Genomic DNA, 27549 nt, shown 5'->3' with positions numbered 1-27549 from the left:
GTTGAGGAAACTCGAAGAAATTCAAGATAATGCAGAGCAAGAATTCAGAATTTCATCGGATAAATTTAACAAAGAGATTGAAATAATTAAAAAGAAGCAAGCAGAAGATCTGGAGCTAAATAGTGCAATTGGCATACTGATCAATGCATCAGAGTCTTTTGTAACAGAAAGGATCAAGCAGAAGAAAGAATGAGTGAGCTTGAAGACAGGCTATTGTGAAAATACACAGTCAGAGGAGACAAGAAAAAAGAATTAAAAACAATGAAGTATGCCTACGGGATCTAGAAAATAGCTTTAAAAGGGCAAACCTAAGAGTTATTGGCCTTAAAGAGGAGGTAGAGAAAGAGATAGGTGTAAAAAGTTTATTCAAAGGGATCATAACCTAGAACCTCCCATACCTAGGGCAAGATATCAATATCTGAGTATAAGAAGGTTATACAAGCAAATTTAACCCAAAGAAGACTACTTCAAGGCATTTAATAATCAAACTCCCAAAGGTCAAGGATAAAGAAAGAATCCTAGGCTGGGTGCGGTGGCTCATGCCTGTAATCGCAGCACATTGGGAGGCCACAGCGGGCAGATCGCGAGGTCAAGAGATCGAGATCATCCTGGCCAACATGGTGAAACCCTGTCCCTACCAAAAATACAAAAATTAGCTGGGAGTGGTAGCAAGTGCCTGTAGTCCCAGCATCTTGGGAGGCTGAGGCAGGAGAATCGCTTGAACCTCAGGAGGGAGGTTCAGTGAGCCTTGGGAGGCGGAGGTTGCAGTGAGCTGAGGTTGTGCCACTGCACTCCAGCCTGGTGACAGAGTGAGACTCTGTGTAAACAAACAAACAAACAAACAAACAAAAAAAACCCCAAAAAACAAAAAACAAAGACAGAATCCTAAAAGCAGCAAGAGAAAAGAAACAAATAACATACAACAGAGCTCCAGTATGTCTGGCAGCAAACTTTTTGGTGGAAACCTTACAAAGAGAGAGTGGCATGATATATTTAAAGTGCTGAAGGAAAAAAACCTTTTACCCTACGATAATACCAGATCCATCCTACAAGAAATGTTAAAGGGAGTACTTCAATCAGAAAGAAAAGGACATTAATGAGCAATAAATAATCACCTGAAGGTACAAAACTTACTGTTAATAGTAAGTATAATAGTAACCACAGAATATTATAATACTGTAACTGTGGTATGTAAACTACTCTTATCCTAAGTAAAAGACTGAACAATAGGGCTGGGCACGGTGGCTCACGCCTGCAATCCCAGCACTTTGGGAGGCTGAGGTGGGTGGATCACCTGAGGTCAGGAGTTCGAGACCAGCCTGGCCAAACTGGTAAAATCCCATCTCTTCTAAAAATACAAAAATTAGCTGGGCATGGTGGCACCTGCCTGTAATCCCAGCTACTCAGGAGGCTGAGGCAGGAGAATCACTTGAACCCAGGAGGTGGAGGTTACAGTGAGCTGAGATTGCACCACTGCACTCCAGCCTGGGCGAGAGAGCAACACTCTGTCACAAAACAAACAAACAAACAAACAAACAAAAAAACAAAACAAAACAACAAAAAAAGACTGAACAATAAACCAATCAAAAGTAATAACCACAACTTTTCAAGACATAGTACAATAAAATATAAATAGAAATAACAAAAAGTTAAAGAGCAGGGGGATAAAGTTAAGGTGACTTTTTATTAGCTTTCTTTTTGCTTATTTATGCAAATAGTGTTAAGTTGTTATCAGGTTAAAATAATGAGTGTGTGTATGTGTTTTATTTTTTAATAATGCAAACCCTTGCATGGCAATCCAAATTTATTGAACTACTGATGCTAAGTTATGGAAAATTGCACCACCTTAATTAGGGCTTTAACTTTACATATGGGCATTTCAAAGTAGTTGTAGCATTAAGTTGATCTATTTAAATATTGTGGCTCTTTGTTGGATAGACATACAGCCTTTACATCCAAACATTAATGCATACAAGTCAACAAGGCATTGTTAGGTAAAACAACAATAGCTACTGCAAATTAGCCCTTGTGACCAATTACACATGATTAAAATTACTTCCCACATTCAAGTCCACAGTACTCATCCACCATTTAACATGTAAACCAAAATATTACACATGTGAAACAATCAATAACAGGCAAAAATACTAAACCTGTATATTTTGTATTGCAAATACACTATGCATGAGCAAGCAAGGGATTCACAGTGAGAATCCATAGCTGTAGAAGCCTGAAAGATTTAGAAAAATTGTTAAACCATTAAAAAATTGTTTGAAAATATCCACTTCTTATTGTAGACTCTTACTGTACACACAGCTGTACAGTAACATTTTTCCTATGTAAACAAAAAAGGAAAAATATAATAAGAGATTTGAAAAGTCTGAACATTTCTTTCCCAACAGATATTAAAGGCAACATCTTCAAATTAAGATATTATACTGAAAGGACTATCATATTTTAAAGACAAGATCACTGCTTCATAGTTTCTCTTTAAAAAATTAAAAAACTATATAGCTGTGTTAATCAAAATGCATATTTTGTACAATGATAATGATCTTGAATGTTTTTTAAAAAAAGTATGATAAGCTACAAGTATCAACAAAACAAAGGTATCTAGAGTAGTCTGTATAGGATCTCTTTGGACTTTCTCTTATTATGCTAAAATAGTGGTGGTTTTAGAATTTGCATTATTGTACTCTCCAATACAAAGCATGGGGCATGTTCAAATATACAGTACACCATTTTCATACATGTACAACACTGGTGGATGAAGAATGTCTCTTAGCAGTAATACTGGATGTAGCTTCTGGTTTTACCAGCTGCATATTCTACAACTATTAGACAAGTAAAAATCTCTCTTGTGCTACTGGAAAGTTATTAGAATGTGCAAACTGATATGGCATCTTTCATCTGTCTCTTAAAGGGTACCACCACAAGAGAGTCCACTTAAGATGTTGGTAGGTTTAACAAAGTTGGAATTGCTCAGGCACTGTTGAATTGGGCAACATTCTTCAGACCTGGCTCAGAGCTACAGTGCATTTAGTATATTAAAGCAGTTGACATGATGACTTTTTGCAAGCCTTCCCAGGCACTGGAGGTTTTCTGTTAATTGTCACACTAGGTCATATTACCTTATTTTTGAGATAGAGTTTCACTCTTTCTGCCCAGGCTGGAAAACAATGGAATGATCTCAGCTCGTTGCAACCTCCACCTCCTGAGTTCAAGTGATTCTCCTGCCTCAGCCTCTCGAGTAGCTGGGATTAGAGGCATGTGCCACCACGCCTGGCTAATTTTGTGTTTTCAGTAGAAACAGGGTTTCATCATGTTGGCCTGGCTAGTTTCAAACTCCTGCCCTCAGGTGATCCACCCGCCTCGGCCTCCCAGAATGCTGAGATTACAGGCATGAGCCACCATGCCTGGCCTTATTAAGATTTATTTTTTATTTTGCCAAAGATTCTAAGAATGCACAGTTGTTCCATTGTCTTGCTAGATTTTGACCTTGTTCCTTCCCTACAACTCTTTTATCTTCCAAGTCACACTTATTACTAACCATCATTGGGACAATATCAGTGTCTTTAACTTGAAGAATCTGTTCTCTCAGATCTTGTAAATCTTAAAATGTGAACTGTGCTGGGATGGCATAAGCTAATACAAAGCCTTTTCCATTTTTATGTACAAATGCTTTATTGTTGTAAATTGTTCTGTTCCTGTAGTATCCAATATTTCAAGCGTACAGAGTTGTGCATCTGTTTCAACTTGCTTCCTGTAATATCTTTTATTGTAGGATCATGTTTTTCAACAAAAGTTCTTTGTACAAATTGTACAGTCAAAGCAGAATTTCCAACACCTCCTGAGCCAAGAATGACTAATTTATACTCAAGCATGATACAAATTTCTTAAAACCTAGTACCTCTCATGCTGTCACCAGGTCTCTGCAGTCGGTGTTGCTCTGTGCTTTCTCTGAGTTGCTACTGCTGGTGCTATGGGGGTCTTGCCTCTGCCACTGCCACTCTGGCTGGTTTATATGCCTGAATAATGAGTTTTAAAATAGTATTTGCAAGCATCATGGTAACCTCACATTGAAATCATATCACCAGACAAAATCATCTTCACTAGAGGAAGACAAGAATGAAAGAAAGAAGGAAGGCCAAAACACAATAAGAAAACAACAAAATGACAGGTATAAGTCCTTACTTGTCCATAATAACCTTAAATGTCAATGGGCTAAACTCTCCAATCAAAAGACATATACTGGCTGAATGGATGAAAACAAAAAACAAAAAACAAAAAAAACTGAAAACCAAAAAACCGATTGATCTTCTGCCTATAAGAAACACACTTCACCTATAAAGATACACAGAGATGGAAAATAAAGCGTTGTAAAAAAATATTCCATGCCAAGAGCAGGAATATACTTATATCAGACAAAATAGAATTCAAGACAAAAGCAATAAGAAGAAAAGTAGGTCACTATATAAAGATAAAGGGGGTCAACTCAGCAAGAGGATGCAACAATTTAAAATATATATATGCACCCAACACTGGAGCACCCACATATATAAAACAAATATTATTAGAGCTAAGGAGAGAGACAGACTCTAATACAATAATAGCAGGAGACTTCCACACCCCACTTTCTGCATTGGACAGATGGTTCAGATGGAAAACCAACACAGAAACATCAGACTTAATCTGCAATATAGACCAAATGGATCTAATTTACAGAACATTTCATCCAAGGGCTGCAGAATACATATATATTTTTTCTTTTTTTGAGAGGGAGTCTCGCTCTGTCACCCAGGCTGCAGTGCAGTGGCGTGATCTCAGCTCACTGCAAGCTCCGCCTCCTGGGTTGACGCCATTCTCCTGCATCAGCCTCCCGAGTAGCTGGGACTACAGGCGCCCACCACCACGCTAGGCTGATTTTTTTGTATTTTTAGTAGAGACGGGGTTTCACCATGTTAACCAGGATGGTCTTGATCTCCTGACCTCATGATCCACCCACATCGGCCTCCCAAAGTGCTGGGATTACAGGCCTGAGCCACCGTGCCCAGCCCAGAATACACATTCTTTTCCTCAGCACATGAATCATTCTTAAGGATAGGCCAGATGTTAAGTCAAAAACCGAATCTTAAAACATTTAAAAAATTGAAATAATATCAAGCAGCTTTTCTGACCAAAATAAAATAAAACTAGAAATTAATAACAAGAGAAATTTTGGAAACTATTCAAACACATAGAATTTAAACAATATGCTCCTGAATGATCAGTGAGCCAATGAAGAAATTAAGAAGGAAATTGAAAAATTTCTTGAAACACATGATAATGAAAACACAATATACCAAAACCTATGGGATACAGCAAAAGACGTACTAAAAGAGATTCTTATAGCTCTAAGTGCCTACATCAAAAAAAAAAAAAAAAAAAAAAAAAAAAAGAAAAACGTCAAATGAACAATCTAATGATGTATTTTAAAGAACTAGAAAAGCAAGAGCAAGCCAAACCCAGAATTAGTAGTAGAAAAGGAATAATAAAGATCAGAGCAGAAAAAAATGGAAAAAACAGAAAAATCAATGAAACAAAGTTTTTTTTGAAAAGTTAAACAAAATTGTCAAACCTTGAGCCAGTTTAAGAAAAAAAGAAAGAAGATCAAAATAAATAAAATCAGAAATGAAAAAGGAGATATTACAACTGATATCTGCAGGTTTTCCAAGGATCATTAGTGGCTACTATGAGCAACTACATGCTAATAAATGGAAACATATAGAAGCAATGCACAAGTTCCTAGATACATATAACCTGCCAAGATTGAACCAGGAAGAAATCCAAAACCTGAGCAGACCAATAACAAATAATGAGATTGAAGCTGTAATAAAAGTCTCCCAGTAAAGAAAAGCCTGAGACTTAATAGCTTCACTGCTGAATTCTAGCAAACATTTAAAGAAAAGCTAATACCAATCCTACTCAACTTATTCTGAAAAACAGAGTAGGAGGGAATACTTCTAAACTCATTCCATGAGGCCAGTATTTCCCTGATACAAAAAACCAGATAAAGACACACCAAAAAAGAAAAGTACAGCCCAATCTTTGATGAATACTGATGCAAAATTCTGCAACCAAATACTAGCAAAATGAATTCAACAATACATTAGAAAGATCATTCATCATGACCAAGTGGGATTTATCCCTGATATGGAAGGATGATTCAACATACACAAATCAATCAGTGTGCTGTGTGCTACATCATATCAAAAGAATGAAAGATAAAAAGCACATGATCTTTTTAATTGATGCTGGAAAAGATTTGGTAAAATTCAACATCCCAGGCCGGGCGCGGTGGCTCAAGCCTGTAATCCCAGCACTTTGGGAGGCCGAGGTGGGAGGATCACGAGGTCAGGAGATCCAGACCATCCTGGCTAACATGGTGAAACCCCGTCTCTACTAAAAAATACAAAAAACTAGCTGAGCAAGGTGGTGGGCACCTGTAGTCCCAGCTACTCAGGAGGCTGAGGCAGGAGAAGGGCATAAACCCGGGAGGTGGAACTTGCAGTGAGCTGAGATCGCGCCACTGCACTCCAGCCTGGGTGACAGAGCGAGACTCAAGACTCCATCTCAAAAAAAAAAAAAAAAAAAAAAAAAAAAAAAAAAAAAAAAAAAAATTCAACATCCTTTTATGATAAAAACCACTAAAAAACCGGGGATAGAAGGAACATACCTCAACATAATAAAAGTCATATATAACCTACCCACAACTAGTATTATACTGAATGGGGAAAAACTGAAAGCCTTTCCTCTATGGTCTGAAACATGACAAAGATGCCCACTTCACCACTGTTATTCTACACAGTACTGGACATCCCCTCTAGAGCAATCGGACAAGAGAAAGATACTAAGGGCATCTAAATTGGAAAGGAGGAAGTCAAATTATCCTTGTTCGCAGATGACATATCTTACATTTTGAGAAACCTGAAGACTTCACAAGAAAAGTAGTAGAACTGATAAACAAATTTAGTAAAGTTTCAGGATACAAAACTAACATACAAAAATCAGTAGTAGCATTTCTATATGTCAAGAGTGAACAATCTGAAAAAGAAATCAAGAAAGTAATTCCATTTACAATAGCTACAGATAAAATTAAGTATCTAGGAATTAACCAAAGAAGTGAAAGATCTCTATAATGAAAACTATAAAACACTGATTAAAGACATTGATTAGGACACACAAAAAATGGAAAAGCATTCCATGTTCATTAATTGGAAAAGTCAATATTGTTAAAATGTCCATACTCCCCAAAGCAATCTACAGATTCAATGCAATTCCTATCAAAATACCAATGACATTCTTAACAGAAACAGAAAAAACTGTCCTAAGATTTATATTGAACCACAAGAGACCAAGAATAGCTAAAGCTATCCTAAGCAAAAGAACAAAATAGGAGGAATTATATTACCTGGCTTCAAATTATACTACAGAGCTATAGTAACCAAAACAGCATGGTACTGTCATAAAAATGGACACATAGACCAATGAAACAGACTAGAGAACCCAGAAACAAATCCACACACCTACAGTAAACTCATTTTTGACAAAGATGCCAAGAACATACACTGGGGAAAAGACAGTCTCTTCAATAAATGGTGTGGGGAAAACTGGATATCCATATACAAAGGAATAAAACTAGACCCCTATCTCTATCCTTATACAAAATTCAAATCAAAATGGACTAAAGACTTAAATCTAAGACCTCAAACCATGAAACTACTACAAAAAACATTGGGGAAATCTCCAGAACATTGGTTGGGATGAAAATTTCTTGAGCAGTACCCAATAAGCACAGGCAACCAAAGAAAAAATGGACAAACGAGATCACATCAAATTAAAAATCTTCTGTACAGCAAAGGATACAATTAACAAAGTAAAGAGAAAATCCACAGAATGGGAGAAAATATTTGCAAACTACCCACCAGACAAGGGATTAATAACTAGAATAAATAAGGAGATCAACCAACTCTATAGGAAAAAAATCTAATGATCCAGTCAAAGGATAGGCAAAAGATTTGAATAGACATTTCTCAAAAGAAGACATATGAATGACAAACAGGCATATAAAAAGTGTTTAACATCATTAACCATCAGAAAAATGCAAATCAAAACTACAATGGGATATCATCTTACCCAGTTAAAATGGCTTATATCCAAAAGACAGGCTATAACAAATGCTGGTGGCAATGTGGAGAAAAGGAAACCCTTGTACATTTTTTATGAGAATGTAAATTAATACAACCACTATGGAGAACAGTTTGGAGGTTCCTCCAACAACGGAAAATTAAGCTACCGTATGATCCAGCAATTCTACTGCTGGGTATATGCCTAAAAGAGAGAAAATCAGGGGGGCGGAGCAAGATGGCCAAATAGGAACAGCTCCAGTCTCCAACTCCCAGCACGAGCGACACAGAAGACCGGTGATTTCTGCATTTTCAACTGAGGTACTGGGGTCATCTCACTAGGGAGTGCCACACAATCGGTGCTGGTCAGTTGCAGCCCGACCAGCAAGAGCTGAAGCAGGGTGAGGCATCGCCTCACCTGGGAAGTGCAAGGGGGAAGGGAATCCCTTTTCCTAGCCAGGGGAACTGAGACACACAACACCTGGAAAATCGGGTAACTCCCACCCCAATACTGCGCTTTAAGCAAACGGACACACCAGGAGATTATATCCCACACCTGGCCGGGAGGGTCCCACGCCCACGGAGCCTTCCTCATTGCTAGCACAGCAGTCTATGATCTAACTGCAAGGCATCAGCGAGGCTGGGGGAGGGGCACCTGCCATTGCTGAGGCCTAAGTAGGTAAACAAAGCCCTAGGAAGATCGAACTGGGTGGAGCTCACAGCAGCTCAAGGAGGCCTGCCAGTCTCTGTAGACTCCACCTCTGGGGACAGGGCACAGCTAAACAACAACAACAACAACAACAACAACAACAACAAAAAACAGCAGAAACCTCTCCAGACGCAAACGACTCTGTCTGACAGCTTTGAAGAGAGCAGTGGATCTCCAAACACGGAAGTTGAGATCTGAGAAGGGACAGACTGCCTGCTCAAGTGGGTCCCTGACCCCTGAGCAGCCTAACTGGGAGACATCCTCCACTAGGGGCAGACCGACACCCCACATCTCACACGGTGGAGTACACCCCTGAGAGGAAGCTTCCAAAGCAAGAATCAGACAGGTACACTCACTGTTTAGCAGTATTCTATCTTCTGCAGCCTCTGCTGCTGACACCCAGGCAAACAGGGTCTGGAGTGGACCTCAAGCAATCTCCAGTAGACCTACAGCTGAGAGTCCTGACTGTTAGAAGGAAAACTAAGAAACAGGAAGGACACCCACACCAAAACACCATCAGTACATCACCATCAGCAACGACCAGAGGCAGATAAAACCATAAAGATAGGGAAAAAGCAGGGCAGAAAAGCTGGAAATTCAAAAAATAAGAGCGCATCTCCCCCTCCAAAGGAACACAGCTCATCGCCAGCAACGGATCAAAGCTGGATGCAGAATGACTTTGACGAGATGAGAGAAGAAGGCTTCAGTTCATCAGACTTCTCAGAACTAAAGGAGGAATTATGTACCCAGGACAAAGAAACTAAAAATCTTGAAAAAAGAGTGGAAGAATTGATAACCAGAATAATTAAGGCGGAGAAGGCCATAAACAAACTGACAGAGATGAAAACCATGACATGAGAAATACATGACAAATGCACAAGCTTCAGTAACTGACTGGATCAACTGGAAGAAAGAGTATCAGTGATTGAGGATCAAATGAATGAAATGAAGTGAGAAGAGAAGTCTAAAGAAAAAAGAAGAAAAAGAAATGAACAAAGCCTGCAAGAAGTATGGGATTATGTAAAAAGACCAAATCTACGTCTGATTGGGGTGCCTGAAAGTGAGGGAGAAAATGGAACCAAGTTGGAAAACACTCTTCAGGATATCATCCAGGAGAACTTCTCCAACCTAGTAGGGCAGACCAACATTCAAATTCAGGAAATACAGAGAACGCCACAAAGATAATCCTCCAGAAGAGCAACTCCAAGACACATAATTGCCAGATTCACCAAAGTTGAAATGAAGGAAAAAATCTTAAGGGCAGCCAGAGAGAAAGGTTGGGTTACCCACAAAGGGAAGCCCATCAGACTAACAGCAGATCTCTTGGCAGAAACTCTACAAGCCAGAAGAGAGTGGGGGCCAATATTCAACGTTCTTAAAGAAAAGAATTTTCAACCCAGAATTTCATATCCAGCCACACTAAGTTTCATCAGTGAAGGAGAAATAAAATCCTTTACAGATAAGCAAATGCTTAGAGATTTTGTCACCACCAGGCCTGCCTTACAAGAGACCCTGAAGGAAGCCCTAAACATGGAAAGGAACAACCGGTACCAGCCATTGCAAAAACATGCAAAAATGTGAAGACCATCAAGGCTAGGAAGAAACTGCATCAACTAACGAGCAAAATAACCAGTTAATATCATAATGGCAGGATCAAGTTCACACATAACAATATTAACCTTAAATGTAAATGGACTAAATGCTCCAATTAAAAGACACAGACTGGCAAACTGGATAAAGAGTCAAGACCCATCAGTCTGCTGTATTCAGGAGACCCATCTCACATGCAGAGACATACATAGGCTCAAAATAAAGGGATGGAGGAAGATCTACCAAGCAAATGGAGAACAAAAAAAAGCAGGGTTTGCAATCCTAGTCTCTGATAAAACAGACTTTAAACCATCAAAGTTCAAAAGAGACAAAGAAGGCCATTACATAATGGTAAAGGGATCAATTCAACAGGAAGAGCTAACTCTCCTAAATATATATGCACCCAATACAGGAGCACCCAGATTCATAAAGCAAGTCCTTAGAGACTTACAAAGAGACTTAGACTCCCATACAATCATAATGGGAGACTTCAACACCCCACTGTCAACATTAGACAGATCAACGAGACAGAAAGTTAACAAGGATATCCAGGAATTGAACTCATCTCTGCACCAAGCGGACCTAATAGACATCTATAGAACTCTCCACCCCAAATCAACAGAATATACAGTCTTCTCAGCACCACATTGCACTTATTCCAAAATTGACCACATAATTGGAAGTAAAGCACTCCTCAGCAAATGTAAAAGAACAGAAATTATAACAAACTGTCTCTCAGACCACAGTGCAATCAAACTAGAACTCAGGACTAAGAAACTCAATCAAAACCGCTCAACTACATGGAAACTGAATAACCTGCTCCTGAATGACTACTGGGTACATAACGAAATGAAGGCAGAAATAAAGATGTTCTTTGAAACCAATGAGAACAAAGATACAACATACCAGAATCTCTGGGACACATTTAAAGCAGTGTGTAGAGGGAAATTTATAGCACTAAATGCCCACAAGAGAAAGCAGGAAAGATCTAAAATTGATACTCTAACATCACAATTAAAAGAACTAGAGAGGCAAGAGCAAACACATTCAAAAGCTAGCAGAAGGCAAGAAATAACTAAGATCAGAGCAGAACTGAAGGAGATAGAGACACAAAAAACCCTCCAAAAAATCAATGAATCCAGGAGTTGGTTTTTTGAAAAGATCAACAAAATTGACAGACCACTAGCAAGACTAATAAAGAAGAAAAGAGAGAGGAATCAAATAGACGCAATAAAAAATGATAAAGGGGATATCACCATCGATCCCACAGAAATACAAACTACCATCAGAGAATACTATAAAGACCTCTACACAAATCAACTAGAAAATCTAGAAGAAATGGATAATTTCCTGGGCACTTACACTCTTCCAAGACTAAACCAGGAAGAAGTTGAATCCCTGAATAGACCAATAGCAGGCTCTGAAATTGAGGCAATAATTAATAGCCTACCAACCAAAAAAAGTCCAGGACCAGATGGATTCACAGCCGAATTCTACCAGAGGTACAAGGAGGAGCTGGTACCATTCCTTCTGAAACTATTCCAATCAATAGAAAAAGAGGGAATCCTCCCGAACTCATTTTATGAGGCCAACATCATCCTGATACCAAAGCCTGGCAGAGACACAACAAAAAAAGAGAATTTTAGACCAATATCCCTGATGAACATCGATGCAAAAATCCTCAATAAAATACTGGCAAACCAGATTCAGCAGCACATCAAAAAGCTTATCCACCATGATCAAGTGGGCTTCATCCCTGGGATGCAAGGCTGGTTCAACATTCACAAATCAATAAACGTAATCCAGCATATAAACAGAACCAAAGAGAAGAACCACATGATTATTTCAATAGATGCAGAAAAGGCTTTTGACAAAATTCAACAGCCCTTCATGCTAAAAACGCTCAATAAATTCGGTATTGATGGAACGTACCTCAAAATAATAAGAGCTATTTATGACAAACCCACAGCTAATATCATACTGAATGGGCAAAAACTGGAAAAATTCCCTTTGAAAACTGGCACAAGACAGGGATGCCTTCTCTCACCACTCCTATTCAACATAGTGTTGGAAGTTCTGGCTAGGGCAATCAGGCAAGAGAAAGAAATAAAGGGTATTCAGTTAGGAAAAGAAGAAGTCAAATTGTCCCTGTTTGCAGATGACATGATTGTATATTTAGAAAACCCCATTGTCTCAGCCCAAAATCTCCTTAAGCTGATAAGCAACTTCAGCAAAGTCTCAGGATACAAAATTAATGTGCAAAAATCACAAGCATTCTTATACACCAGTAACAGACAAACAGAGAGCCAAATCATGAATGAACTTCCATTCACAATTGCTTCAAAGAGAATAAAATACCTAGGAATCCAACTTACAAGGGATGTAAAGGACCTCTTCAAGGAGAACTACAAACCACTGCTCAGTGAAATCAAAGAGGACACAAACAAATGGAAGAACATACCATGCTCATGGATAGGAAGAATCAATATCGTGAAAATGGCCATACTGCCCAAGGTTATTTACAGATTCAATGCCATCCCCATCAAGCTACCAATGAGTTTCTTCACAGAATTGGAAAAAACTGCTTTAAAGTTCATATGGAACCAAAAAAGAGCCCACATTGCCAAGACAATCCTAAGTCAAAAGGACAAAGCTGGAGGCGTCATGCTACCTGACTTCAAACTATACTACAAGGCTACGGTAACCAAAACAGCATGGTACTGGTACCAAAACAGAGATATAGACCAATGGAACAGAACAGAGTCCTCAGAAATAATACCACACATCTACAGCCATCTGATCTTTGACAAACCTGAGAGAAACAAGAAATGGGGAAAGGATTCCCTATTTAATAAATGGTGCTGGGAAAACTGGCTAGCCATATGTAGAAAGCTGAAACTGGATCCTTTCCTTACTACGTATACGAAGATTAATTCAAGATGGATTAGAGACTTAAATGTTAGACCTAATACCATAAAAACCCTAGAAGAAAACCTAGGTAATACCATTCAGGACATAGGCATGGGCAAGGACTTCATGTCTAAAACACCAAAAGCAACGGCAGCAAAAGCCAAAATTGACAAATGGGATCTAATTAAACTAAAGAGCTTCTGCACACCAAAAGAAACTACCATCAGAGTGAACAGGCAACCTACAGAATGGGAGAAAATTTTTGCAATCTACTCATCTGATAAAGGGCTAATATCCAGAATCTACAAAGAACTCAAACAAATATACAAGAAAAAAACAAACAACCTCATCAAAAAGTGAGCAAAGGATATGAACAGACATTTCTCAAAAGAAGACATTCATACAGCCAACAGACACATGAAAAAATGCTCATCATCACTGGCCATCAGAGAAATGCAAATCAAAACCACAATGAGATACCATCTCACACCAGTTAGAATGGCAATCATTAAAAAGTCAGGAAACAACAGGTGTTGGAGAGGATGTGGAGAAATAGGAACACTTTTACACTGTTGGTGGGATTGTAAACTAGTTCAACCATTATGGAAAACAGTGTGGCAATTCCTCAAGGATCAAGAACTAGATGTACCATATGACCCAGCCATCCCACTACTGGTTATATACCCAAAGGATTATAAATCATGCTGCTATAAAGACACATGCACACGTATGTTTATTGCAGCACTATTCACAATAGCAAAGACTTGGAATCAACCCAAATGTCCATCTGTGACAGACTGGATTAAGAAAATGTGGCACATATACACCATGGAATACTATGCAGCCACAAAAAAGGATGAGTTTGCGTTCTTTTTAGGGACATGGATGCAGCTGGAAGCCATCATTCTTAGCAAACTATCACAAGAACAGAAAACCAAACACCGCATGTTCTTACTCATAGGTGGGAACTGAACAATGAGATCACTTGGACTCGGGAAGGGGAACATCACACACCGGGGCCTATCATGGGGAGTGGGGAGGGGGGAGGGATTGCATTGGGAGTTATACCTGATGTAAATGATGAATTGATGGGTGCTGACAAGTTGCTGGGTGCAGCACACCAACATGGCACATGTATATATATGTAACAAACCTGCACGTTATGCACATGTACCCTAGAACTTAAAGTATAATATAAAATAAAATAAATAAAAATAAAATTACATATGGTAATTAAAAAAAAAGAAAGAAAATCAGTATATCAAAGAAATATCTGTATGCCAATGTTTACTGCAGCACTGTTTACAATAGCTAAGATTTGGAAGCAACCTAAGTGTGCACCAATAGATGAATGGATAAAGAAAATGTGGTATATACACAACAGAGAACTATTCAGCCATACTCAGTCATTTCCAACAACATGGATGGAACTGCAGATTATTACGTTAAGTGAATTGAGCTAGGCACCGAAAGGCAGACATTGCATGTTTTCACTTTTTTGTGGGATCTAAAAATCAAAACAATTGAATTCATGGACAAAGAGAGTATAAGGATGGTTGCCAGAGGCTGGGAAGGGTAGTGGTGGATGAGGTGGGGAATGGGAGATGGGGACGGTTAATGAGTACAAAAAATGCAGAAAGATTAAATAAGACCTACTATCTGATAGCACAACGGGTGACTATAGTCAATAATAACTGTACATATTAAAATGACTTAGAGCATACTTGGATTGTTTGCAACTCAGTGTGATAAATGCTTGAGGGGATGGACACCCTATTCTTCATGATGTGCTCATTTCACATTGCACATGGATGTTTCAGAACATCTCCTGTGCCCCATAAATACATGCACCTACTATGTACCCATAAAAATTAAAACAAACAAAAATCCAATCAAAAAGACGTTCAGCTCAAAACAAAATCTCATGCATGTGTTACTCCTAATGAGAACCTTATATCATTAAGAAAAGTTTAAGTTACATTTAGTATAATTTATTTAAGCAAACAAGGAGGTTGGCCTGGTGTACTGCGGTGGCTCACGCCTGTAATCGCAGCACTTTGGGAGGCCGAGGTGGACAGATCACGAGATTAAGAGGTAGAGAGCATTCTGGCCAACATGGTGAAACCTCGTCTCTACTAAAAATACAAAACTTAGCTTGACGTGGTGGCCTGTGCCTGGTAGTCCCAGCTACTTGGAGGCTGAGGCAGGAGAATCGCTTGAACCTGGGAGGCAGGGGTTGCAGTGAGCCGTGATGACGCCACTGCACTCTAGCCTGGGTGACTGAGGGAGACTCGAAAGAAAGAAAGAAAGAAGGAAAGAAGGAAAGAAGGAAGGAAGGAAAGAAAGAAATCTTGTGCAATGTTTCCTTCTCAAGGCAGACACTTGAACATATCTTAGGTTTCTGGTAACTAGTTTCAGCTTTCTCAATAGACCTGATAAGGCAGTATTTTAGTTAATATGTAGTAAAGTTCTGAGAGTGCTCTAACAAACTTCCTTGTTTTTAACTCACTCCCAGGCTATTTGTCCATTAATTTCAGCTTTGTTTGCTCTTAAATTTAAAAATATGTATTTGGCTTCTGAGTTCTGTTTTCTCTTTCAGTTGCATTGCTTGATTTGGGTGCCTCTATTTTTTCAATAATTCTTTATTATAATAGTGCTACTGTTTGCTAAAGCATACGTGATCAAAACCCAATTCCCTGCAGAGCTGAAAAGAGATCAGAGAAGTAACGTGGTGGACGACTCACTGAAATGTTCCAGTTTCAGACTATGGATGTGTCACACCCTTGCTGAAATACAATTCGTTTTCTTTGTTTAATTTCCATGTGAAGTGCTCTTCTAAGAACTAACCTTTAGTCAGTGGGTGACTTTCTTTATGGGAGTAAAAGGAAGCTGTTATGAAATAACTCTTATGGAACTGTTACAAGCTTTCAAGGATTCAAAGGTCTAAACTAAAAAGGCTAAATGTTATTTCAAAAGGCAAATATATCCTAATATAGCAAAACAAAACACAATCCATCAGCTACTCCTCCAACTGAAGTGATGAAGCCCAAATAATTCATACAGAAAATGGAGAAAATTAGAAGATCGGCCATCTAAAAATCTGCCATTGGTGAAGTGATGAAGAACATTTACTGTCTTATTCTGAAACTTGTCAATTTTGCAACTCTTGGCTGCCTATGGATTTTTGTGGTGCAGTGTACAGTTTTAAATAGCTGCCTAAAGTCGTGTGTAACTAATCTGGTAAGTCTGTAACTAATCTGGTAAGTCACACAATCTAATATTTGTCTTTGCAGGAACTGGAACGTGTAGAATTCAGCTTGTTATAACTGATACAATTGTTTTCTCTTTATGAAGAGTTTTCTTATGAGAAGTGGTGGCAACAAGACAAGATAGATTAGTTTTTCTTAAATAAGTTAGCAGCACTTATAATTGCAGAAGATAAAGCAGACTACTTTATTTCTTTAGGGTACCTGGTCACATAATTTTTGGGCTAGAGGATTAGGTAAAGGAAGTTTAAATTGAATCAATTTTGCCAATTTTATACACTTGAAAATTTCTATTTAAACCCATTTATTACAAAGTCATTAATAGTTGTCTTGAAACATGAAATAGGTTTGGCCACAGGATAATGCCTGCTAATTCCAGCTGTGTAGGAAGCTGGATGAAAAAGGAAGCAGATACAGATGCCATGTAAAATATTATATTTTAAAACAATACTTATTTGTACATTTCTTTATTTCTGTTTGTGCATTTATAATTTCAGTTAGTGAGTTTTTTATGTGGAAATTTATGCTTTCATTCTCATTTCTGGGTGTCATCCCTTCTCTAACTATTGTACCATCTCTTCAGTTGTAATTTAGTTGTGCTTGAAACAGTTACTGAATTAACTTTAAAAACCAAATACTCTATAGACAGAGAGAAATGCACTCTTCCTGTCCAAAGACAAATAATATATCATGATAGTTTACATATGCCCCTATCTATAGCCATACTTTTAAAGATAATACAAGTACTAAATATAGTACTCATTATATTATGCTAAAGTGTTGGAGGTAGAATTCTGTGACAGATTAAAAAAGAAACTTGTGCTTATACACTTTTGATTTAAACTGTAGTTTAAAACACTACTTAGGCTTACCATGGTTAGTAGCATTTTTTAAAAAGTTTAGTATTTTATATAAATCTTTGCCAAAGACTTCATTGCTTTTAATATAGAATTGCATGCTTTAGTTTTTTATATTTGTAACCCAAACGTAAAAGTGGAAGAATGGAACTACTAAATATTTCAACTACTAAATGGAAAACTAAATGTTTTCTTTTCTAAAAAAGATTTTTTTTCTAATTATAATAAGAATATACATTTTAAATAAAATATTTATAAGATAAAGAACTAGAGAGGAATAAAAAACTTATAATTCCACCCCTAGTAACCTTTAGATTGAATTTTCTTTTAGTATTTTTCCTCATATATATAGGTATACATATATATCTATAATTTACACACAGTTATACATCCAGCTTTTTCATTACGTTATATTGTGAGTTTTCCCCAGACCCTAAAATGTTTTTAGAAACAGAATCTTTAATATCTTTAGAGTATTCCATTATATGAATGTACCACCATAATTTATCTGTTAATTTCTCTGCTACTGAAACTGATTTTAGTTGTTTCCAATATTGCAGTCTCCATTTTATTTTACTGTAGTTTTATTTATTCTTATCTTTTTGTGTGGGCTCCTTGTTTTCAGGGTTTGGCAGTAGGAATAGACAGTTTGTTCCTTTGTTGAGTTGCCTTCCGTTCACCACCTACAGAGAAAGGCACAGCTGATGTGTGGCAACAGCAAGAGAGACACGGTCTGCCAATTTGACCAGTGAAAGTACTACACGTTCCGACATAAGGCCTGGAGGGACAAAAGTGAAGTGAATGTACAATTGAATGTAACCATGGTTCACAGGAGAGGATATACAAAGTGCTCAAGTTTATTATATTTTCTGCATCATTTTTAAAAACATGGGCATTTACGCTGAAGGTCATCTATAATTTTTTGGGTGATTCTTGATATTGAGACATGTTTTCTTAAATAAAAACACACACACACACACAAACACACACACACACACACACACAAGAATGTCTTGTCTAAAAAAAAATGTTGAGAGTTGCAGGCCAAAATGCACAAAGCATAGTTCTATGCTTGAGCATTGGTATTTTACATTAATTTTAGCTTACATTAACAGAGATCTGCATGTACTAGTTGAAAGTATTAACTGAAAAGTTTTTTTGAATTCTAGATGCCATGTGCTGCAGAAAACAACAAATAATTAATGCTCTTCAGAACACTAGTGTTGTGAGATCTTTTATGAGAAAAAAAAAGAATTCATGGTTGAATAATTTATGGAAGTGTATTTTGCTATGCCCTCTTTTTGCAGATTCACAGGCCACAATAACATATTAAAGGCTTTGTTTAATCATCATTTTCCCATCTTCTTTAGCAACAAAACGCTTTTTTAATGTTTCCATAAGTTATTGGGGGAACAGGTGGTAATTGGTTACATGAGTAAATTCTTTAGTGGTGATTTGTGAGATTTTGGTGCACCCATCAGCCATGTATAGACTGCACCATATTTGTAGTCTTTTATCCCTCACCCTGCTCCCACTCTTTCCCCTTAGTCCCCAAAGCCCATTGTATCATTCTTATGCCTTTGTGTTCTCATAGCTTAGCTCCCACTTACCAGTGAGAACATACGATGTTTGGTTTTCCATTCCTGAATTACATCACAACCCCCCTTTTCTTTTGAATTAACAAATCACAACAACTGAGGAACTAACATTGAGAATGGCTCAGGAGTATCAATTCCATTCAATAAATTTCATTCAATATCAATTTATTGAATGGAATCCATTCAATACATTTTCCTAGGTATCTATGTATATTCAGCTCTGTGGTGGATGCAATTGGGAATACAAAAGAAGTAAATTATGTAATCAATACCCTAAAGTAAGTTATCAAATATTGAGGTATCAAGGTTTCTATCACTAGACAGTTAAAGGCTATTACAAGCATGACATGTTTTTATAATATTAGAGGGTGATGACAATATGTTTATTTCTGATTTGTATCTCAAGTTCCAAAGAAATAAATGGAAAATCAACTTAAAGACTAGTAGAAATAATAATATTTGGAAGATTTTTAAAAAATTAATGTATAGACATGAAAACTTGTATATCAATATATAACATTAAAACAAAACAATATAATAAGATCATAATTCTGACATTTTATAAGATATTCACAAATTAACATAGTTTTTATTGATACAGGAATAAACCTGTGAGTAAAACAGAATACAAAAAAAAAACCATGTACGTAAAGGAATGTAAAATATGATAAAGATGATAATTCAAACCAATGAGTTGCTATCCATTTAGAATAAAAAATTACTACATAACTGCCAGATTCAACTAAATTTCAGGATATATTTTGTAAAAGGGTATGACTTTTGATTGAGTGCGATGGCTCATGCCTGTAATTCCAGCACTATGGGAGGCTGAGGCGGACAGATCCCTTCAGCCCAGGAGTTTGAGACCACCCTGGGCAACATGGTGAGACTCCCATCTCTACAACGAATACAAAAATTAGCTGGGCTTGGTGGCGTGCACCTGTAGTCCCAGCTATTCAGGAGGCTGAGGTGGGAGGATTGATTGAGCCGGGAGGTTGAGGCTGCAGTCAGCTGTGATCATACCACTGTGTTCCAGCCTGGGTGACTCTGTTTCTGAAAAACAAAAACAGAAAGGTTTTCTTAAATGCAAACAGAAACAAAACAAAGCAAGAGTTTACCTCATAAAAATATTAGAAGAAATTAGGGGTGACTGTTTCTGTAATCTTGAAGTGGAAATGCCTTAAAAAGCCTAATTAAAAAATTTAGACTCCCTAAAAAGAAATTATCAATAAATTTGACTACTTTCAAACTTAAACTATTATGACAACAGAATACAATAACAGCAAAGCCAAAATGTGGAAAAAAGTATTACACATGATAAATAATGTTTTTAAAGAAAAAATCTCTGATACACATAAAAGCACGCAAGATGAATTTAGAATATAAACAGCCACTTCAAAAAAGAAGTATAAGTTTCCATCAACCAATGAGTGGATAAAAAATATGATATGTATATACCATGGAATACTACTCAGCCATAAAAAGGAATGAAATAATGTCTTTGCAGCAACTCGGATGGAGCTGGAGGCCACTATTCTGTGGAGGCCATTATTAGGCCAGGAATAGAAAACTGAATACAATATATTCTCACTTATAAGTGGTAGCTAAGCTATGGGTACACAAAAGCATACAGACGGGTATAATGGACTTTGGAGACTCAGAAGGAGGAGGGAAGGAGAGGAGTGAGGGATGAAAAACTACATGTTGGGTACAATGTATACTGCTTGGGTGACAGGTGCACTAAGATCTCAGACTTCACCACTATACAATTTATCTATGTAACTTGTACTCCCAAAGGTATTGGACATACATACATATATGTAATAAATGGCTGAAAAGCATGTGATAGACATGCAACCTCACAGCAACCACAGAATTGCAGAATAAAAACAAATTATCAATTTTTCTTCTATCAAATTGGCAAAGATCAAAACATTTATAGTTGGAAAAAGTATGAGTAAACTGCCATTTTCATGAATTGTTGTTTGGATGTAAATGGATACATTTCTAGAAAAGAATGGGTTATTAAATGTCAAAATTGAAAGAGAAAATATACCTCTAATCTTATACATCAAATTCTTCTGAGGATATTATTGCATATCTAACCAAAGATATGTATGCAAAAGGCTGTTAATAGCAAGTTGGGACATAATACTACTAATACATTTCTAAGTGCCTGCACTGCGCTATAATGATTAATGCATATAATTGAATCTTCACAGAAGCTTATGAATTAAGTATTATCCTATTTATGTCCTGGATGGGAACACTAAGTTTAGATGGCACAGGTAACTTTCAGAATATCACATTGGGAGCAAATATCATGTGAAATTAAAATACAGATCATTCTGCTCTGTTCCATTTATTAGGGCAGGAAGTACAGAATGAAATTAGTTCTGGCTGAGGTGGGCAGAATAGGAAAGCTTATCTCAAGAAGTAGGTATTAGGTTAAGAAAACTTGAGATCTGGGACTGAATTTGACTCTTGGAAGAAGATAATTGGAGCAGTTGGAGCTAAGGTAAACCAGCGGAGATCCTAATGTTCAAAATGAAAAATGTGATTTGGTGGAGATTATGGAAGGCATCTGGTTAAGAGCACAGGTTCTGGAGTCAATCACTCTGCCCCCTTCACATCCTAATCCAGGTAATTTACTAAACTTCCCTGTGCCTCAGCTGTAAAATGAGGTTAATTATAGCACCTACCTTATAGGGTTGCTGAGATTATTCAATCAGATTTAGTGTAAAACACCTATAAGAGTGCCTGGAACACAGCAATACTTAAATCAATGTTAGCTATTGTAATTGTGAGGAGAAGAATGGGGAATGAGTGGAGATTAAGGAAGAGTGTTGACAAAATCTGCCTTATCAGAAACTCTTAGACCTGACTGTTGAGGCTACCTTGCGCAAGACCACTTGATGGTCGTTTCACTTAGCCCGTTAAATTTCCTCCTGAGAAGAGCCATCAGAAGGACTCACTACTGCTACAATGTGACTATGATCATCAAGAAATATCTCTGCTCTCCTACTGTTTAAAATGGAAGACAAAAACTACCCAGCATCCACCCTTTTGCTTTTATGAGCTAACATTCATTTCTGAATGGGTAGGAAAAGATTCAATTTTGGACTCATTGTCTCTCACCTGATTTTTATTTGATTGTGATTCAACCACCTTTTGAACAAAATCATGAAAACAAAGTACTATTAAGCACTTGGTTGCAAAATTCATCAACAAATAGAATTCTTACTATCTAAATGTTTATTATCTAAAAACAAAAGCAAACAATCATCCTTCTTCTTTACCTACAAATATAACCAGTTAGGGAATGGAGTTTAAAGGAATCCTCACTCATGCTTCAAATTTAAGAAAAAATAGGCAACATTTGTTCTTTGATTCTTGAGTCTGATTACTTTTCAAGTCAACCCACACAATATTAAGCCATTGGACAATGTTTTCAAGGGACTTCTGAAGCATCCTTATGTGGGAAACCACTTGGAATTAATGGATTTACTCCTTTAGCATATCAGTATTTATTGAACACCTATTTCTATCAGGCAGTGTTCTAGGTGCTGAGGATGAAGTGAAGAGCCAAATGGATGGAAAGGAGGAGCATGCTCAGTGAGCTCGGTGAGCTCAGTGACAGAATGCAGCTCTCTTCTCTCTACCAAGCACGGAACACGATGTGGGTACTCACTTGATTATGTGATGGCCCAGTATTGCCATCCTTTATAAACTGTCTTGTTTATGAAGGACTCTATTCAAATTATGACCAGAGAGATAATGAGCAATTTATAGATCTTTGTCCTTAGTTCCCATTTCTTTTTTTTTCCTCCAGTATAAAAAAGTTCTTAAAATTTGTATGTGAGCAATAAAAAAGTAATCTTATGTTTTATTTATACCAATTTGCATTTTCTCCCTGCTCTTAATTTTAAAAAGGAAAAGTCTGAACACAATTCATCAATAACCTAGGAGTCCTTTGACTAGATTAACTGACCAATGCCACAGGATTATTTAATTCTGCGTGAGACTCTCTCTCTATAGCCACACTCTTACTCCCACCTTTGTAGTTCCTGCAAAGTTCTTAGACATTGTATCTATAATTTGTCTGGTAGTGATGAATTTAATAACTTTAAAACATTTGGCTCCTTACTTTACGTTACAAAATGCTGAGGAGAACGTTATTTCAGGAAGCTTTTTAAAAAGGTGTGTTAGTTACACGGAACCCAGTACTGATAGCTGGTGTTTACTACCTCCTTCTTCATTTCAGGGCCAGCAGCTTGACCTTGGCACACCACATAATCTGAGTGAACCAGTAAGTAATTTCTTCAATTGTCAAGAATTTTGCAATGTTTGTGTTGATAATGAAGGGACAATGATCAAGTTTTATCACAGTAAGAATTGCTAAGTAAAATCTCATTTATCCTTGCTGGAGGAAGACCAATTGAAAATAATGAGAAGTCCGAATTTATATAAAAATGAAGTGTGTTGAAGTGGAAACAGCACAGGACCAATCCAAGTGCATGATTTTGTCTCTATATAACTGTGTGGCTTTGTACAAATTACTTAATTTTTCTGAGATTTAGTTTTATTAAGTGTTATTTGAGATCATCTCTAATATTTCTTCTAACAGTTACATTGTATGGTTTTATTACTGTTCTGCACATGTATTCATTTGTTTACCAAGTGTTTAGTGACTTAAGGTATAAGTATGCACAAGGCACTGTGCCAGGAACTAGAAATTTAACAATGAAAAAAACAGGATCTCTGTTTAAAAGGACTCTCAAACTTTTTGAGATACATACTTGAAACCAGAGAGATAGACATATGCATAAAATTATGGCCAGGCAGCATCATCAGAACCAGAATTGTGGTGTGGGTGAGGAGTGAAAAGAGAATACACAAGAGTAAAAGGCACCTCACTTGCCTGCAAAGCCTTCAAACTAAAACTAGAAAGAGTAAGCGTTTTCCAGATGGACTAGAGGGGAAAAGGCATATTGATCAGAGAAGGCCCTTTGTGTCAAGAAAGCCCTTTGTGTCATAAAGGTGTGAAGTAGCCTAAGTTGTTAAGGAAACTGAGTATTTCAGTTTACTTGGAAAATGGGGTACATGTATAGAGGGTAGGGAGGTGGAAGACCAATTGCCAAGTTACATGGAGCCAGATCATGAAGGGCTTTGTCTGCCATGCTTGCTAAGTTGGTCTTAACTCACAAGGTGATGGAGAGACATATATAATTTTAGGTAAGAGAAGACTGTGACCAGGTTTTTTTTTTTTTTTTTTTTAAAATCACTCCAAATGTGGGAACAAGAGGGGTCCCCCCCTAAGGTTTTTGGCAAATGGTAAATGGCAAAGCAGAAAATTGAGGCAGTGAGTGATGAACCCAGATGGATTTTAGTTAATGACCAGATAAGTCAATAGGACTTGGTGATGGGTTTTCCATGAGAGGGGAGAGTGGGGTGAGAGAAGAAGACACCCTGGTTCCTGGCTTGGACAACTCAGGAGAATGTAGCATGTTAATGGGAAACACAGGAGTAAGAGCAAATTTAAAGGTGGAAAGTGAGGAATTGAATTCCACATGATGAATTTGAAGTGCTTATAGGAACTTAAATGGAGACATCTAATGAACCAGTGGATATCTGGGTCTGGGGCTCAGGAAGGAGCCTCAGCTGCAGTTAGAAGTTTGAGGGATAGCAACATCGAGATCACTTGAAGCTGAGGTAGCGGATGAACTCGCTCCAGGAGAACTAGAAGAGTGAGGGGAGAAAAAGCTGAGGATAGAACACAAACACCAAAGGGGTAGAGAGAGGCAAAGAGAGATGGCAAAGGAGACTGCGCAGGAAGAAAAAGGAATCCAGGTGCCACCGTGGCCTGTGGAAGGAATGGTCAAGACAGGCACAGCTGAATCAAGTAAGGTAAGAAAAAATGTGTCAGATCTGTCCAATAGCAGGTCAAGGCAACTCAGGGTTTTCAGGGCAGCTATGGGGTGAAAGCTGCTAGTAGGCAGCTTACTCCCCAAACTGTCTACCTATTTAGGTTTTGATATGCTACCATCTGGTTGAATCTCCAGTTTTGAGTTTTGCTTGATATGTGAGGACACCTTAGGGACCCAGGATATACTCAATGCCACATTGTCCTGAGCTTTACCTTTGACAGCTACCCAGTGTACAGTGTCTTCCCTGAAGGTTGGCTGTTCTCTGGCTTCTAGGCCTGCCCATGCCAGGCTTAACTCCACTCAGCAACTCTGCTGCTCTGCAGTGAGCCACAAGCCTTGTTCTACCTGTAGATACGACAGCTCTGTTTGGAATCCCAAAATCCCAGGTCCTTTGGAGGCCTCAGGTTTCTTGGTAGATTTCTATTTCTAAAACACAGGGTGATGCTTTTTGTTACTACATTGTACTTTCGGATAACAAGAAAAAGTCACATTTCTTCAATCACTCACCATTGTCTGTTATTGTCTCTTGCAGTGCATCCAAGGATGTCACTTTTGGAACTCTGTAGATCAGAAAAACTGTGCTTTAAAGTGTGTAAGTATTAATTAGGTTTCTATTTTGATACTGGTGTTTCTTTCAAGAGGAAAGTTGTGTAAGAGAATTCCCATTTGCATTTCCATTGGCTTTCAACTAGTTTGCTTGACCCCAAGACAAAACAAAACAAAACTGAAAAACCGATAGCCTGGATAATACACAGTAATGGAAAAGAGATTGAGATTAACATTTTTAATGCGACTAGAGGTCATGGAAGGTTATTGCAAATCACAGAACCCAGGGATGCTCAATTGCTCCAAAACTATCAATGTCTTGTAGTGGAATGTTCGGTATTTGTTAAATTTCCTAGGCCTATGCTTCTCAAATTTTAATGTGCAATTATCTGGGATCTTATTAAAATGCTGATTCTGATTCAGTAGGTCTTGGGTGGGCCCTGAGATGCTGCGCTTGTAACAAGCTCCCAGGTGTTGAAATGCTGGTGGTTCCCAGACCACATTTTGGATACCAGGGTCGTAGGTCATGTTCAAAGTTTCTATGTAGGAAATATGGTAGGTGTCTAATTCAGGGCCACAAACACCTGGTTTATTCCACTTTATGTAGGAAATACATCCCCAGATACTTTATTTTTCATTTTATTATGTAGCCTGGCTTTTGCCACTCAGTGTGTAATTTAAGATACTTAACCCCTTGGTACTTTATATTGCTCACCCATTTTAGGATAATAAGAGAATCTTTCTCCTAAAGATAGAGCCTGTCATGTTGTAACTACTCTGATCACATGACTAAGAATTTGCCTTTTAAAAGTGGGTTCCCTTGTTTAGGTTGTTCACGTCAGGGTTGTTAAATCAATAAGAATTGTGGTAATGCTGGGGAATCCTAATGCCGTTTTCTATTAATGAGTTAAATTATAACATGAGATTTAAATAATGCTTTAACCTCTTTTTATATACATAGTTTTTAGAGCATATTCATAGTTTTTCTTATGTAGTGTGTCCTTGCAAACTTCTGTTATAGCAGTTACCTATGCCCACTCTCACATTTGTGACTGAGTGCCTCGCAGAATGGAAGTTACCAAAAGGTACAGCATATGCTATCTGGACGTAGTAGCTATTAAATATTTCTCAGAGATTGCAACTCAGACAAACAATTTGTCTATTGTGTGTTTAGTATCTTTTATCCCAACATGTAATCTCTGTTGGGGCAGGATGCTCTCCGTCTTTTTTAGATTGTTATCTCACTGAATATAGTGCGGGGCATATAGCAGCTGCTCAGTCAACATTTGCTGAAGGAATGAATGGGAAGCACCATTTGTTGCTGGGAAACAACAACAGGAGGCCGTGTGGCTGCTGCAGGGGCCAGCACAGGCAGACGAATCTGCTGTCCTTTGCTTGCAAGAGCTATTGGTGGTTTCATTTCCTGTTCTGTTTACCTTTGGCATTTGCAAATACTCCTTCACTCTCTAACTTGGTCCACTACGGATTACCTCCGCCTGCTGAGATTTTTCTGGTGGACATGATATTCTCCCATTTTTCCAGTGATGCAAACAGCTTAATTTTTAGACCTGTTTATACAGTGTCCTGCCTAGACACGAGGTCCTGCTCTGGGCTCCTTTGTTTTTGTTGGCTTTTTGGTTGTTTATCAATGGTGGGGAAATAAATTAATTTGAAATGAATGTACAGCTCAGTGTCACTAAAATTATTTACAACTTTCGAGATTTTAAGTAGTCTTTTTTTTTTTTCTATGCAGAATGATACTTATGCCACCATTTGTGAGGTGAGTTGGCAATCACTAAAAAGATGTCATTAAGCCACATGTCTTTATCTCTGGTCTCTAAAAAGTTTTTAAAATAGGAGTGAAGAAACCTAAGGTATTCTCAGTGCACTGAGACGTTCTTCCTGAAAGTGTTATTTTTCTGAGTATACAAATGACTGTAAAATTCAATTTTGGCACAACATTTACTGTTTTATGTGTCTA

At 37.7% G+C, this 27549-nt stretch overlaps 1 protein-coding gene and 1 pseudogene across 1 annotated transcript in view; one reads left to right on the top strand and one right to left on the bottom strand.

Moving 5' to 3' along the window:
* Positions 1 to 3013: 3013 nt before the first annotated feature.
* LOC115896983 lies at positions 3014 to 3884 on the bottom strand (annotated as a pseudogene).
* Positions 3885 to 16458: 12574 nt separating this feature from the next.
* The window catches only part of ROS1 (ROS proto-oncogene 1, receptor tyrosine kinase), a 138438-nt gene continuing 127347 nt past the window's right edge, over positions 16459 to 27549 (top strand). Inside the window, 3 exon segments of the mRNA XM_030928976.1 lie at positions 16459 to 16614; positions 23360 to 23404; positions 25555 to 25614. Coding sequence (XP_030784836.1) covers positions 16492 to 16614; positions 23360 to 23404; positions 25555 to 25614 — 228 coding nt within the window. The 5' untranslated portion in view covers positions 16459 to 16491.

Source organism: Rhinopithecus roxellana, chromosome 4 (genome assembly GCF_007565055.1).
Source record: "Rhinopithecus roxellana isolate Shanxi Qingling chromosome 4, ASM756505v1, whole genome shotgun sequence".
NCBI classification, from domain to species: domain Eukaryota; kingdom Metazoa; phylum Chordata; class Mammalia; order Primates; family Cercopithecidae; genus Rhinopithecus; species Rhinopithecus roxellana.
Note: the sequence above shows the minus strand (reverse complement) of the source record. Positions and strands in the feature narration are given on the sequence as shown.